This window comes from Pogoniulus pusillus, chromosome Z (assembly GCF_015220805.1).
Source record: "Pogoniulus pusillus isolate bPogPus1 chromosome Z, bPogPus1.pri, whole genome shotgun sequence".
NCBI classification, from domain to species: domain Eukaryota; kingdom Metazoa; phylum Chordata; class Aves; order Piciformes; family Lybiidae; genus Pogoniulus; species Pogoniulus pusillus.
The window spans coordinates 8316250-8331471 of NC_087309.1; the positions used below are offsets into that span (position 1 = coordinate 8316250).

Here is a 15222-nt window from a genome sequence, read left to right on the forward strand (position 1 = left end):
AAGATCTAAGCATAAAGAGGACAAGGATGACCATGTGGCTAGCAACGAATGCACAAGGTGAGGACAGGACAGAGAATCTGAGATTCCCACAGTCCCCACAAGTCCCAGGTAATTGTTTTGAAGCTCATTATTTGTGGACATACAAAATCTGGTCATGCACCAGAGAGCACCACAAAAACAGACACGTGGGTTGGGTATCTCTGAGGTTTTGGCACAGGTCTCCTATAGCTACACCACCTCAAACGGTAGTGACCTCCCACCAGGCAAAGGTGGGATCTGTACAAAGGTATTGATCATAACCAAAGCAAGCACTCACTTCTCTGTAGAAAGCAGAGCAGTTGGTCCAGTTGGTGTTTTCAGTCGAGGTGAGAATCAGTGGAGATAGGATGGAGAACTGTTCAAAGGCAGCTAAACACAACAACTGAAATAGACATTTTCAAGAGACACTTGTGAACTTCTGATGGTGATGTTGGAAGGCATCTCTGGGGACCACCTAGTGCAAACCCCTGCTCAGAGCAGGCTCAACTGCAGCAGGCTGCTCAAGACTTTGCCAAATGTGTTTTCAACATCCCCAAGGATGGAAACTTCACCACCTCTCTGGGCAAGTGCTTAGTCAACCTCAAAACAAAATAAGGTTTTCCTTACATTTAAGTGACATGTGTTTGTGCCCATTGCCTCCAGTTCTGACACCACTGGGAAGAGCCTGGTTCCGTTTTCAATACACCTTCATCAGATATTTATATATATTGATATGATCCCATTCAGCCTTGAACTCTACAGGCCAAACTGTTCCTCTCAGCATTTTTCCATACCAGATATGTTCCAGTCCTTTAATCATCTTTATGGCACTTTGCTGGTGAGTCCAGTATGTCCACATCTCCTCCTGTACTGGGCAGATTAGAACTGCAGACATGTCTTACCAGTGCTCATTGGAGAGGAAAGAACACCTCCCTAAACCTGCTGGTAACACTCTTGATGCAGCCCAGGACTTCCCTTGCCTTTTTGCAGCCAAGAGCACATCCACAAGGGCTGCCACTGCACAGTGGTCCTAACAGGACTGAAGAAACCAGCTCAGTTGCAACTGTTACTTTATTAAAACCTACTGAAGGATAGGCCAGGAAGGAAATCTGGCATCTTCTCAAGGGCAGGAAGTTCTTCTCTTTGATAAGAAATAGGGTAAATCCACTAACTTCTGTAGTCAGCAAGTCAGCAAGACAGCTAGTCACCAGCAGTACCAGCAAAAACACAGAGGAAATCCTTTGTCTCCACTAAGTGACTGAAACAGATGGTTTTCCAAACCTGCATCTCTGCTCTAATTTAATGTGGGATACTGAATTAGCTGTGTATCCAACAAGCCATTAACAAGCAGGGGGATGTGAAAGCTGGGAAAATGTCTGGGAGAGATGAAACCTTCTTTGATACAAGAGACAGTGAGGCATGGAAACGTGTCTCAGTGTAAAGACCAAGTATATCAGAGAACAAACAGCATATTTATGATATCCACAAAGCTAGTATCTAACACTCCCTAATCCTCTGAAAGTGTTCCCTGATCGATCAGCATGCTGGCTTCTGCATCCTACAGTCCAACTCCTTGGCCCCAACCATTACCAGGGCTACCTCAACATGCAAGTCATGCCCTTTTCTTGGCATCATCTGGATTAAATGGCTTATTCTTTTCCCCTTTCTGCCCCTACTAAGTGCTGTCTAGTCCTTTGTCCAGAAGAGACTGGAAGAACCCCTTACTTTCTGAAGTTTTTTGTTCCATCCTCTCAAGAACTGCTTTGTTTTACAACTCCACAAAGGTAAACAGCTTGAACACTCTCAACTCATCTCACTAAATCCTCTAGCAGTTGCAGCCTTTGACTACATTGCTCACCAGACCATAGCACTGCCACTCACAGAATCACAGAAACTTAGAGGGTGATACTGTGATACTGTGATCTCCAGAGATCATTGAGGCCAACCTCCCTGCTAAGGCAGGATCCCCAATCCCCTGGGGCAGTTCCCACAGCAACACATCCAGGTGAGTTTTGAAGTCTCCAGAGAAGGAGACTACACAACCTCTCTGGGCAGCCTGTTCCAGGGCTCTGCCACCCTCACTGCAAAGAAGTTTCTCTTCATATTGAGCTGAAATCTTCTCTCTCTTCCAGTTTGTAGCTGTTGCTCCTTGGCTTATTGCTGCTGACCACTGAAAAGAGATTGGCCCCAGCCACTTGACACCCATCACTCAGATATTTGTACACATTGATCAGATCTCCTCTCAGCCTTCTCTTATCTAGACTACACATTACAGCTGTTCAATAAAGACCAGAAGAGAAGCAATCTGCATGCAATAGATTCATGTAGCAACAGGAACACCATGAAATGGGAACTGGAACTAAAAATGCCATGAGGATGTTGGTTTCTGTACATGGATGGAGTATCAGCTGCAATGCCACCACCTCTGCAAAAAGTCATCTTCATAAAAAGGTTGCTTATTTTTAGAAACATTTTTTGTCTTCTCCTGTGATTGTCTAGAAAGGTAAATATGACTCAGAGCTCGCATTTCTGTTCCAATTAGCAACTTCTGGCTTCTCCTATCTCAAATTAAACAGCAGAAGTTTCGGTCCTGGACAGTTATTTTCCACCTTTTGCAGATTCACGGGTTTTGTTCATCATTTTTAATTAAAATGATCTTCCAGCTGAAAATTCTCACACATGAACAAATTTAACTTCAGTGAAATTCTCCATAATTTTTGCTCTTAGGATTATATTTTTTAGAAGATGTTTGAGCTCAGCAACACAAATCCAGCCGTGGTTTAAAACTTTGTATGCACAATAATGCCTTTGACACATCAGGAGAAACAGAATTATTTTTGTATTTTAAAGCATCCTTCTTGACAATCATAGAATCACAGAACCACAGAATCATAGAATCAATCGGGTTGGAAGAGACCTCCAAGAGTATCCAGTCCAACCTAGCACCCAGCCCTAGCCAGTCAACTAGACCATGGCACTAAGTGCCTCATCCAGGCTTTGCTTGAACACCTCCAGGGATGGTGCCTCCACCACCTCCCTGGGCAGCCCATTCCAATGACAATCACTCTCTCTGCCAACAACTTCCTCCTAACATCCAGCCTAGATCTCCCCTGCCACAACTTCACACTGTGTCCCCTTCTTCTGTTGCTGCTTGCCTGGGAGAAGAGACCAACCCCCACATGGCTGCAGCCTCCCTTCAGGTAGTTGTAGACAGCAATGAGGTCACCCCTAAGCCTCCTCTTCTGCAGGCTGCACACCCCCAGCTCCCTCAGCGTCTCCTCAAAGGCCTTGCTGAGGTCCAGGTAGACTACGTCCACAGCCTCCCCCATATTCACAGTGCTCCATCCTCCTCATTTTAGAAGGACAATTCAAAACTGCAACTTCCAAATTTACACATATTTGACTGCACCACCATTTTGGCAGGTTCCAGCAACTTTCAGTTATTGAAAAAATCAAAAAAGGTGTAAGGAATAATCTGGCTTGGGATTCTTCCAGTCTCAAAGGTCTTTCCACATGAGTTACATCAATCTGCTTATTTTATGAGGACGTAGAGAAACTTCTCTAGTCACACTGGTGTGTATTTGGTGTATTTCACACTGCACAGCGCTCACCTGGAGAGTTTTATGGATCATCACACACCATATCATTATCTAAGTTTGAGTTAGTTACTTCATTGTGATGAAGCTTTCCCCTAAGCCTCCAATTTTCAGTGGCTTGTGCCCTCCAGAAGCAGTTATTTTCGAAGATGAGTTTGGCTGTGCTTGCTCTCAGCTCAGTGACTCTGAGAGGTCTGAAAAAATAATGCTCTGCTTTTGCTGAGGCTTTTGATGCTCATGTTGTATGAAATAACCAACATGTAGGCATCTTTACTAAAAAATAATTGGAATAATAAATAATAGTAATAAGCAAACTATAGTAATAATAATAAAATAAATTAAAAAATAAGATAAATATAAATAAATGTTTTAATAATACTAACAATAATAAAATATCATAGAATCATAGAATCAATCAGGTTGGAAGAGACCTCCAAGATCATCTAGGCCAACTTAGCACCCAGGCCCAGCCAGTCAACTAGACCATGGCACTAAGTGCCTCATCCAGGCTTTTCTAAAGCATGTCCAGAGATGGGGACTCCACCACCTCCCTGGGCAGCCCATTCCAATGCCAATCACTCTCTCTGCCAACAACTTCCTCCTAACATCCAGCCTAGACCTCCCCCAACACCACTTGAGACTGTATCCCCTTGTTTTGTTGCTGGTTTCCTGGCTACAATGTCCCTTCAGGTAGTTGTAGACAGCAATGAGGCCACGCCTAAGCCTCTTCCTCTCCAGGCTAAACACCCCCAGCTCCCTCAGCCTCTCCTCATAGGATTTGTGTTCCAGGCCCCTCACCAGCTCTGTCACCTTTCTCTGGACAGGTCCTAGCATCTCAACATCTCTCTTGAACTGAGGAGCCCAGAACTGGACACAGGACTCAAGGGATGGGTATTTATCTTAGGTATATATGATAAGGTATCACTATTATATATTATAAAAGGTATTGTTATATATGATAAATATAATATGTAATATATAAAACAATGAATAATGATGATGATGATGATGATGATGATGATGATGATGATGATGATGATGATGATGTCGCTGTCATCTCTGGACACAGTCCAGAGAAGGGCCACAAGAATGCATCTCTGCTATAAGGAGACACTGAAAGTTAGGGCTTTTCAATCTGAGGAAGAGGAGGCTCTCAGGTGACCTTCTGGTGGCCTTTCAGTATCTGAAGGGGGCCTACAAAAAAGCTGGGCAGGGACTTTTCAGGATTATCAGGGAGTGACAGGACTGGGGGGAATGGAGCAAAGCTGGAGGTAGGGAGATTCAGACTGGATGCAAGGAGGAAGTTGTTCAGCATGAGAGTGCTGAGAGCGTGGAATGGGTTGCCCAGGGAGGTGGTTGAGGCCCCATCCCTGGAGGTGTTTAAGGCCAGGCTGGATGGGGCTCTGGCCAGCCTGATCTAGGGAAGGGTGTCCCTGCCTATGGCAGGGGGGTTGGAACTGGATGATCCTTGTGATCCCTTCCAACCCTGACTGATTCTATGATTCTAAATCAAATTTTGTCCACGCTTACCCAAAACTATTTCCTTTCAGTTGGAATTAATTATGAAGAACAGATTTTGAGTCTTGTTTGGCTAGTGGGTTTTTTGGTTTCGAATTTTGTTTTTTTTTTTTTACATATATTATTTTTTTGCACAGAAAGCAATTAGGAAATTTTATTCAAGGACACATAGCTGGCACAGTGCCCTTTGTGCCTGTGGTTTGGAATGTCATCTATGACATGATCACAGACCACTGTTGCATCTTCACTAATAAATAAGCACCAAATTGTACACTCCTTAATATAGGAAGTAATAAATTTTGCATAGACCTCTTCTTTGCAATTTACTTGCTTGTCATTGATATAGTCTAGTACCTTTTTGATATGAGAAAAACTTCCTATAGCCATTTATTTTAGTGTTTCACTTCATTGTGGCAGAAAACCCATGAAAAGATCCTATTACTCCTGTCCTAAGTCGCCATCATGAAGCAAAAAAAAAAAGTTAGTCACCTATTTTTTATTTTAATTTTCATTTCATTGGACTAGAACTAATCAGTGTCTGTCCTGTTTAGTGAGATGGGGTTGGTCTCTTCTGCCAGGCAACCAGCAACAGAAGAAGGGGACACAGTCTCAAGTTGTGCTGGGGGAGGTCTAGGCTGGATGTTAGGAGGAAGTTGTTGCTAGAGAGAGTGATTGGCATTGGAATGGGCTGCCCAGGGAGGTGGTGGAGTTGCCATCACTAGAGGTGCTTAAGAAAAGCCTGGATGAGGCACTTAGTGCCGTGGTCTAGTTGACTGGCTAGGGCTGGGTGCTAGGTTGGACTGGATGCTCTTGGAGCTCTCTTCCAACTTGGCTGATTCTATGATTCTATTCTATTATTTTCAGTAAGACCACATCAAAGGGACATAAGCAGAATCAGGCATGAGGCTGAGTGCCAGCACAAGCATGGTCCAAGGAACAGGACACTGCCAAGTACACTCTCAGCTAATTGACAAGTTTGTGGGGCACCTGAGAGAAATCATTTACTGAAATTGTCTGTTTAAAGACAACAAGGTCTTCTCCTGCACCACAGGATGTCTTTTGGGTAACTGACACCCAGAATCCTTGACATTAAGTTTAAAAAGGTGAATCTGATCATCAGTTATGCTCACTGCAAGTGAGCTGTATACAAGTAGAATCATAGAATCAGTTAGGGAAGGGATCAGAAGGGATCACAAGGATCATCCAGTTCCAACCCCCCTGCCATGGGCAGGGACACCCTATCCTAGATCAGGCTGGACAGAGCCCCATCCAGCCTGGCCTTAAACACCTCCAGGGACGGGGTCAGAACAGCCTCCCTGGGCAACCCATTCCATGCTATCACCACTCTCATGCTGAACAACTTCCTCCTCACATCCAGCCTGAACCTACCCACCTCCAGCTTTGCTCCATTCCCCTTAGTCCTCTCACTCCCTGATAGCCTAAAAAGTCCCTCCCCAACTTTTTTGTAGGCTCCCTTCAGATACTGAAAGGCCACAAGAAGGTCACCTGAGAACCTGCTCTTCTCCAGACTGAACAGCCCCAACTCTTTCAGTCTGTCCTCACAGCAGAGCTGCTCCAGACCTCTGAGCATCCCAGTGGCCCTTCTCTGGACACACTCCAGCACGCCCGCATCCTTCTTGGATGCAGTACTCCAGGTGGAGTCTAACCAGAGCAGAGTAGAGGGGGAGAATCTCGACCTGCTGGCCACACTTCTGATGCAGCCCAAGATCTGGTTGACCCTCTGGGATGCAAGTGCACACTGCTGGCTCATGTTGATCTTCTTGTCCACTAGCACCTCCAAGTCCCTCTCCTCAGGGCTGCTCTCCAGCCACTCACTGCCTAGCCCGGATTTGTGCTTGGGATTGCCCCAACCCAGATGCAGGGCACTGCATTTGGTCTTGTTGAACCTGATGGGATTGGCTTGTGCCCACCTCTCCAGCGTGTCCAGCTCCCTCTGGATGGCATCCCTGCCCTCCAGTGTGTCTGCCACACCACACAGCTTTGTGTCATCAGCAAACTTGCTAAGGCTGCACTCAATGCCACTGTCCATATCACTGACAAAGATGTTGAACAAGACTGGTTCCAGGATTGATCCCTGAGGACCTCCACTTGTCACTGGTCTCCACTTGGACATGTACCCATTGACAGCCACTCTTTAGGTGTGGCCATCAAACCAGTTCTTTATCTACCTCGTGGTCCACCCATCAACCCCATGTGTCACCAGCTTGGAGACCAGGATGTGGTGCAGGACAGTGTCAAAGCCTTGCTCAGGTCCAGATAAATGAGATCAGTTGCTCGTCGCTCATCTATTAATATTGTGACCTGTTCATAGAAGGCCACCAAGTTTGTCAGGCAGAACACATTGCTACACTCTGTGTCCATCATCATTGCACATCTGTCAGAGAAAAAAGTGGTTTTTTTTCCCTTCAAGGCACACTGGAAAATCCAGAGGCATTCACCTGTGTATTATTACTAAGGTAATGCCTAGCAGCCTTAACTAAACTGAGGTACAGCTGTTCTGTGCACCCTACAGAACTCCTTTCACTCTCTCAGAATCACAGAAACATCCAGGTTGGAAAAGCCCATCATGATCACCAAGTCCAACCTACAACCCTACTCTGCAAGATTCACCTTAAACCATATCCTTAAACAGCACATCCAAATGACCTTTAAACCCATCCAGGGTGGGTGACTCCACCACCTCCCTGGGCAGCTCATTCCAGTCCCTGATCACTCTCTCTGTGAAAACCTTTTATCCTAATGTCCAATCTAAACCTACCCAGTCTCAACTTGAGGCCATTCCCCCTTGTTCTGTCTCAAATCACCTGTGAGAAGAGACCAGCAGCAGCCTCTCCACAATGTCCCTTCAGATAGCTGTAGACAGCAATGAGCTCTCCCCTCAGCCTGCTCTTCTCCAAACTAACCATCCCAGCTCCCTCAGTCACTCCTCACAGGAGTTATTATCTAGGCCCTTCCCCAGCTTCAGTGCACTCCTTTGGACCCACTCCAGCATCTCCACATCTCTCTTGTATTTCAGTGCCCAAAAATGAACATAATACTCAAAGTCTGGCCTCACCAAAGCTGAGTCCAAGAGGACAATCACCTCCCTGCTCCTGCTGGCCACAGCACTTTTAATCCAAGCCAGGATGCCCTTGGCTTTCTTGGCCACCTGGGCACACTGCTGGCGCATACTCAGCTCCTGTCTATTACAAACTCCACATCTCTTTCTGCCAGGCAGCTCGCCAGCCAAACCACACCAAGCCTGTAGCATTGATTGGGGTTGTTGTGACTTTCTCCAATGAGGCATGATCGGAAAAGTGAAAAAGACAAAAAAACAATCTAACCCCATTTTTAAACCTGAAAATCTGGTCTGAAAAGGATTGGTGTGCCCTTGAAGGAAACTTGCAACAGCCTCAGCACAGAAGGGTTTTCCAACACCTACTCTAGCACCTCAACTCCAAAACAAGACCTCTTCTCCAAAGCATCAATGAGAATCTCAATACCCAGTATAATTCCACCAATTTAAAAAAATTTCCTTCACTATTTTGACCTTTTTAAACATTGGTGGAAGTTCATACATTAGTTTTAGAGGCGTCATTGGCAAAATCTCGCTCCAAGAAAAACACCAAAGGTTTCCTTTTATAGAGTAAGATGTCAACCTCTGTACAGAAAGGACAAAACCACATTTTGCTATGACTAAGATGAACTAAAATCAGAAAAAAAAAAAAAACTTCAAAATGAGTGATTAACAATGACATACTAAGTAAAATGCTCGAGTGAAATAAATCAGTGTATTCCCATTGCTTCTCTAGAGAGCATTAGGAGAATGCTTGCATCTGGGTGAGGTAGTGATGAGACTGAACACTGCTGGCAGGATTTGCCAGAGTGTGAGCCCAAGAGATGTGTTGAGCAAATCCAATCAAAATGAAAAAGTCTCAACAACATTGTGACACAACTTACAGCCAAATGTGATAAACTACAAGCGCATAGATATTTGGCGCCTGGTTGTTTCTACCGGCATTCAAAACACTGAACAGTGCAGTCTCGCAGTCCATCTTTGGCCTATGTCTGAAACAAAAAAAGAGTGATATTAAATCTTCCCCAGTATAAATTATTCATGCTATTCTTTATTAGTTTTAGCTCACAGATACATACTGTATATGCTATCTCTGCAGTCCTCATGTTAGGAATCGTTTAGCTTCAGTCTCATTCCCTTCCTCAGACACTTCACATTCAGCAGCAGATCAACCTCACCCTTGCGCACTCTGTACATAAATTATGTCAATGAAGTACAGCTTGGTCTACTGTTGTTCAAAAAAAACCTGCCATATTTTAAAAACTCAAACACACACCTTCCTCCGTAAGAGTGCTACAGTTTCCCTATCTCTAGACCTGATATTCAAGGCAGTGTGCCCTATTTTGACATCTAAGCAGGACTAGACTTTCAAAAGTATTCCGTATCTAGTAGCTCTTATTATGGCCAGATTTTCTAAAGAATTCAACTATCACAGTGCCAAATTATTTGCGTGAGGGGGGAGGGGAAAAAGCCATTGACTGTGCTGCTGATCAGGGAGCTGGGTGCTTTTGAAAATCTGGCCCTGATACTGAGTGCTAAACTCTGATGCCTCCAGCAATTACACACAAGGCCAGTAATGTCTATTGTTACAGATATCTGGGAAATAAGACTAAACAAAAGCCCAATTATTTTATTTTTGAATCATAGAATCAACCAGGTTGGAAGAGACCTCCAAGATCATCCAGGCCAACCTAGCACCCAGCCCTAGCCAGTCAACCAGACCATGGCACTAAGTGCCTCATCCAGGCTTTGCTTGAACACCTCCAGGCACTGTGACTCCACCACCTCCCTGGGCAGCCCATTCCAATGACAATCACTCTCTAGCAACAACTTCCTCCTAACATCCAGCCTAGACCTCCCCTGCCACAACTTCACACTGTGTCCCCTTCTTCTGTTGCTGCTTGCCTGGCAGAAGAGACCAACCCCCACCTGGCTATAACCTTCCTTTAGGTAGCTGTAGACAGCAATGAGGTCACCCCTGAGCCTCCTCTTCTCCAGGCTAAACACTCCCAGCTCCCTCAGCCTCTCCTCATAGGGTTTGTGTTCCAGCCCTTTCACCAGCTTCGTTGCCCTTCTCTGGACACCTTCCAGCACCTCAACATCTCTCTTTTTTTTTATTAGTTGGCAAGCATATTAAATAAACACAAATAAAATAACTTAAAATAAAAACATTCTATGTATCAGATATTAATATTTTATTTTTCTCTGTGCAGATCAACTCAACAGTTTTAATATTTTAGAATCACAGAATCAGTCAGGGTTGGAAGGGACCACAAGGATCATCTACTTCCAGCCCTGCTGCCATGGGCAGGGACACCCTACCCTAGATCAGGCTGGCCACAGCCTCATCATTTTGCAGGGCATAGGAACTTTACATTCTGATGCTAAAAAAGTGACAATGCAATATAGTGCAACAAATTTGTGCTATGAACATCCATGGTAAATCAGATAAGCAGTCAGCTCCTTCTCCTATAACCCCCTAAATTATAGAACCACTAAAACCCAATATTATTGCATTTACATGAGCAGTCTCACACATTGGGGGCTACATTTACTTTAGCAGTCTTATACATCAGGGGCCACATCTAGGCTTTCCAGCTTTCAGACAGTTGACTGAAACTTGAAACAGAGGTAGTAAAAATCTTCATCTTTGTAGCAGGCAAAAGCAAGGAAACAATGTGAAAGCAGCAGCATGGGTGCCAACTTCTGGAAGGACATGATTTAGAGAATCCTAGCCTAATCTGTTCCCAACCACACTGTTCACCACATGGTGTCTAAGGATTTGTTTTAAGCCTTTCCCAAAGTGTCTGTCATCCTGTTTCCTTGTGTCCAGCAAATATATCATGTAACTGTAAATAAATACTCAAATGAGTTTAGCAGTCATCAGGATGCTTGGAATTTGAGTGCAACAGCTTTTTTCCCCCTGAAGTTTAAGAAGTTGGAAGTTTGATTTTAAGAAGTTGCCTTTTTTTTATATAAACTTCTTTTTTTTTTTTTAACTTCACAGACAGATTTCTCACTCTTCTGCTTTCCTGGGATTACAAAATTGATCTTTGTAAAGTGAGCCCTGAACAAAACACTTGGAAAAATAGACATGCATTTTACTCTTTTTTTTCCTTTTGAGCTACAGGACTTCCCAGCCAGCTTCCATTACCAAAGATGAGATGGCTTTGCCACTTCTCTCTCAATAAAACCTCTTGCTTTCACTTCAGTCACAATTCCTGTACAAGTCTCACTTCTATTGCTATTAAAAGGACAAAATGAAAGGGAGGGAAAAAAATAAATCTTAAAAGCACTTTGTACTATCTTATCTCTTCTTCACCCACTACTTTTGGGGTGTGCAAGTAAATGACAGTTCCTTCTCACTCTTAACTACACAGCAAGTGATCTGCTTGGAACTATACCTCAGTGTTTTAACAGCAACATTTCACAGTAGGGACCCAGCCACTTGATTCTCAGAGGCCCACAATTCCAACACTTCTTGGCAGAACACAGGTGGGATTAAAATTGTATATGCCACTGCACACAAACCATCTGAGAGAATTCCCTCTTCAAATCTTGCTACAAGTGGATTTTCAAATGTTCTTGTCCCCATATAAAACTGGCTACTCTTATGGCAGAAAACGGGGGTGGGGGGGTGGGGGGGTGGAAAGAATGACTCAATCAGTCTACCTGAAATAATATTAAGTTATATTAAAAAAAAAAAAAAATCACCTAGCTAACAAAAGTAACATACATGCAATGCTATGAAATTAATTCATCTCCTCCACGGTACTATAAATAATTTGTATCCAAGTTTTAAAACTGTTTTAAATCACTGCATTGGAATAGACTTCCACTAGGCCTGTCACGCTGCTGTGACTGAAGGAAAACAAGTATGCCAGAGAAATCTTCACAAACATTTGCACATTTCCATGCCCAGCTACACATGCCTACTATTTTAATGCAAACCACCAATAATCTTGTTCACAACTAGCGTCTACCTAATTTCCTCAAGTACTTAATGGAAGCTATTATGATAACCAAGGATCATGGGACTAGAACCCTAAGAGACAAGGTCAAACCAGTAAAACTAGCCATCTGTCCAGTAAAGGCTTTAAGCTCAGGCTGTATTTAAGTATTAAGTTTCCAACTGCACAGGTATTTGGCTATATGTCACAAAAGCAAAATGGCAATTCTAAGAAACAGCAGCAAAAATCTTGTCTATGAAGCATGCACAAAAAGGATCCAAAGCTGAACACACTTTGTGAGATGAGGCAGAATTTACTGAACTTGTTCTATTTTCCATTGATGCAATCCCGGTGAATTTGGTGATAAAAATCAGTGTTGAACCTTAACGACTCCAGGAAAGTCCAAGCACTTGAGAGCATTTTAGCCTCCTTTTAGCACCAAAACGTTTTAAGTACACAAAATGTCAAACGTTACCATACGCTGTGGTAAAGCTTTAACATTTTACTGTATGTCTTTAACATTTAACATTTTTACTTCAACATATTACTGTTTCACACACCGCAGACCGCAGGGGCTATAAAAGCTGCTCAGAGTTCAGGTTTTTAACTGTCAGCCACTGAGGACTACGTATCACCACCCTGATCGATGTGCAAAAGCCTGCAACAATCATGGGAACTCTCTTGCAGGTCGCAGTTAACATTGAGACAGAAACAGGACCTTGAAACATCCCACGGATCATGCTTGGCACAGAGTAATTATGGAGTTTTGCAAAATTGTTTCTTCCCTGGACATTTCTCTTCCACAGTTACTACCATATGTCTTAAGTTACTCACTACCACACACATAAATGTCACAGCCTTGCTGACAGGGAACTTGTGACTGACACAGATGTTCACGCAGCTCTTCACTCTGCTCATGCAGCACCACAGGTTACGAGCTCCAGTGGAAGACGAACAAAACGTTCGCCAGTTCCCTTTGGAGTAGCAGCAGTTGAGTCCCGGCGTGCGGCATAAAACGCCAGAAAATGGATCACACACCGGTTTCCAACTTCGCTGCCCATTGCCTGGGCATCCTCACGGGTAGGAGGACAAAGCAGAGGCTAGTAGGGATCCTGGGTAGCAGGGATCCTAGATCCTGATCTAGAGTAGGGTGTCCCTGCCCATGGCAGGGGGTTTGGAACTAGATGACCCTTGTGGTCCCTTCCAACCTGACTGATTCTATGACAGGGACGGGCGGGGAGCAGGGCCCGCGCCGCCGGCGCCCGAGCCACCCCGCGGCGGGCTCAGTCTGCCCGAAGCTGCTGGGCGAGTTCCCTCCGCACGGCACCGCCGCGACCTGGCACCGCCGCGACCTGGCCCCGAGCGCCAGCACCCGCCTGGGAGTGGTCGGCGGCTAGCAATGCCCCGGCACAGCCGCCCGGTCGGCGGAGCTCCAGCCCGGGCCCGCCGGTCTCCCCATTCCCTGCGGCAAAAGCCAGTTTTAAAGAGACACGAAACTTTTCAGGGTGCAAGCGCGGCGCTGAAACGGCGTCTCCCCATCCCGGCACAGCTGCCTGCCCTACCTTGACGGCGAGGGATGCTCCTCCGCGGGGCGGCCGTGCACCCAGTGCACGAAGCCAGGAGCAGCAGCAAGGCGATGCAGCGGCCCGGCACCTCCATGTGCGCTGCGTTCCCCCGCCGCCGCCCAGGATGGGCCGGTGGAGGCCAGTGGCCGCGGGCGAGAGGCGCCGCCGCCGCGCGTCCCCTCTGGGCAGCAGCCGGGCGGGGAGAGGGGCTGGAGTAGGCGCAGAGCAGAGCGATGAAGCTTGTACCCGCGTCGAGCAGCGACGAGGAGGGAAGGAAGAGAAGCGGAGGAGGCTGGGTCCGGCCCTTTGATGGGATTACCGCCGCCCGTGGGGCGGCCGCGGCGGAGCTGGGCACGGCTCAGCACCTCCCCTGTGGGGCGCCGCTGCTCCCGGCCTTGTCGGAGGGGTCGTGACGTACCCTGCCGGTGACCCTCGGAGCCAAGGGTGCTCCCTCGGCAGGGCAGACCTGCCCGCAGTGTGGGCGCTGAGGAGCGGCTCTGGTGCCGCGGGGAGCTGTGTCACCCCTTCCTCAGTGGGGACACCCTACCCTTCTCTAAGCAAGGCTCTTCCTGTCCCCAGGGGTCATCGGCATTGGCACTTCATGTTCACTGGTTCTTGTATTTTTACCCTGGATTCCCTGGCAGGGACTGGGCTCAAGTGGCAGCCAAGTGCTGGGACGAAGGTGAAGCTAGGGAGAGGATTCGGTGAGGAAGTTGTTGCTGATTTAAGAGGATAAATTAAGTTTAATCCCTCCAGATGGAGGCTGAGTCCTATCCAGCCACTCAGACTAATATAGAAAACCCTGTGGAGATTATAGGAAGGATGAGGAGGGCTGGGGGAGGAAATCGAGGGGAAGCATCCCATCTTGAAGATACCACACACCAATTTAAAAGAAAAAAAAAAAAAAAAGAGAGAGAGAGAGAGAGAGAGCGAGCAAGAAGGAGTTAATTTTTTTTTTTTTTTTTCAGAGTAATATAGCATTGGCAGGACGAAAGTCCAAATCCATTTCAGCTAGCATCCCAGCTTTGACGTTTAGCAGACAGAGAAAGGTGCAAGAAACTTCGTACTGGGCAGACACAAGATTATCTGCCCTCTGCTTTAAATTTCATCCTAATCTCGGTTAGTTAGAGATCAGTTTAAATCCGAGGGCGGGGGGGGGGAGAGGGGGGCTGGGGGGGGGGGGGGGGGGAAGGGGAAGAATTGCTATGTCTAGAGGGCTTCTTTTGTGGGTTTTGTTTTGGAAGTTAGCTTAATATGTTTGTTTTGCTGCTCCCTTTAAATTTGTAACACTGATACTTTGTTCGATAAATTCCAGTCTGTGATTTTATGGCACATGAGCAAGAAGCCAGGAGATCAGAAGAAAAGGTATCTGGCTGCAGAAACAATGCTGAGAGAGAAAAATGAGTAATGCTAAACAGTTTTGGGGTACAAGAGGGGTCGAGGAAATGGTGATGAAGTCGGTTTGGACAGAAGATCAGAGGAAGGGAGTTGGAGTCCAT

The 15222-nt window shown here is 45.8% G+C and overlaps 1 protein-coding gene across 1 annotated transcript in view; it reads right to left on the reverse strand.

Moving 5' to 3' along the window:
* The window catches only part of EGFLAM (EGF like, fibronectin type III and laminin G domains), a 128765-nt gene extending 114889 nt beyond the window's left edge, over positions 1-13876 (reverse strand). Inside the window, exon 1 of the mRNA XM_064176431.1 lies at positions 13721-13876. Coding sequence (XP_064032501.1) covers positions 13721-13817 — 97 coding nt within the window. The 5' untranslated portion in view covers positions 13818-13876. The remainder of the gene's footprint in view (positions 1-13720) is intronic.
* Positions 13877-15222: the final 1346 nt, after the last annotated feature.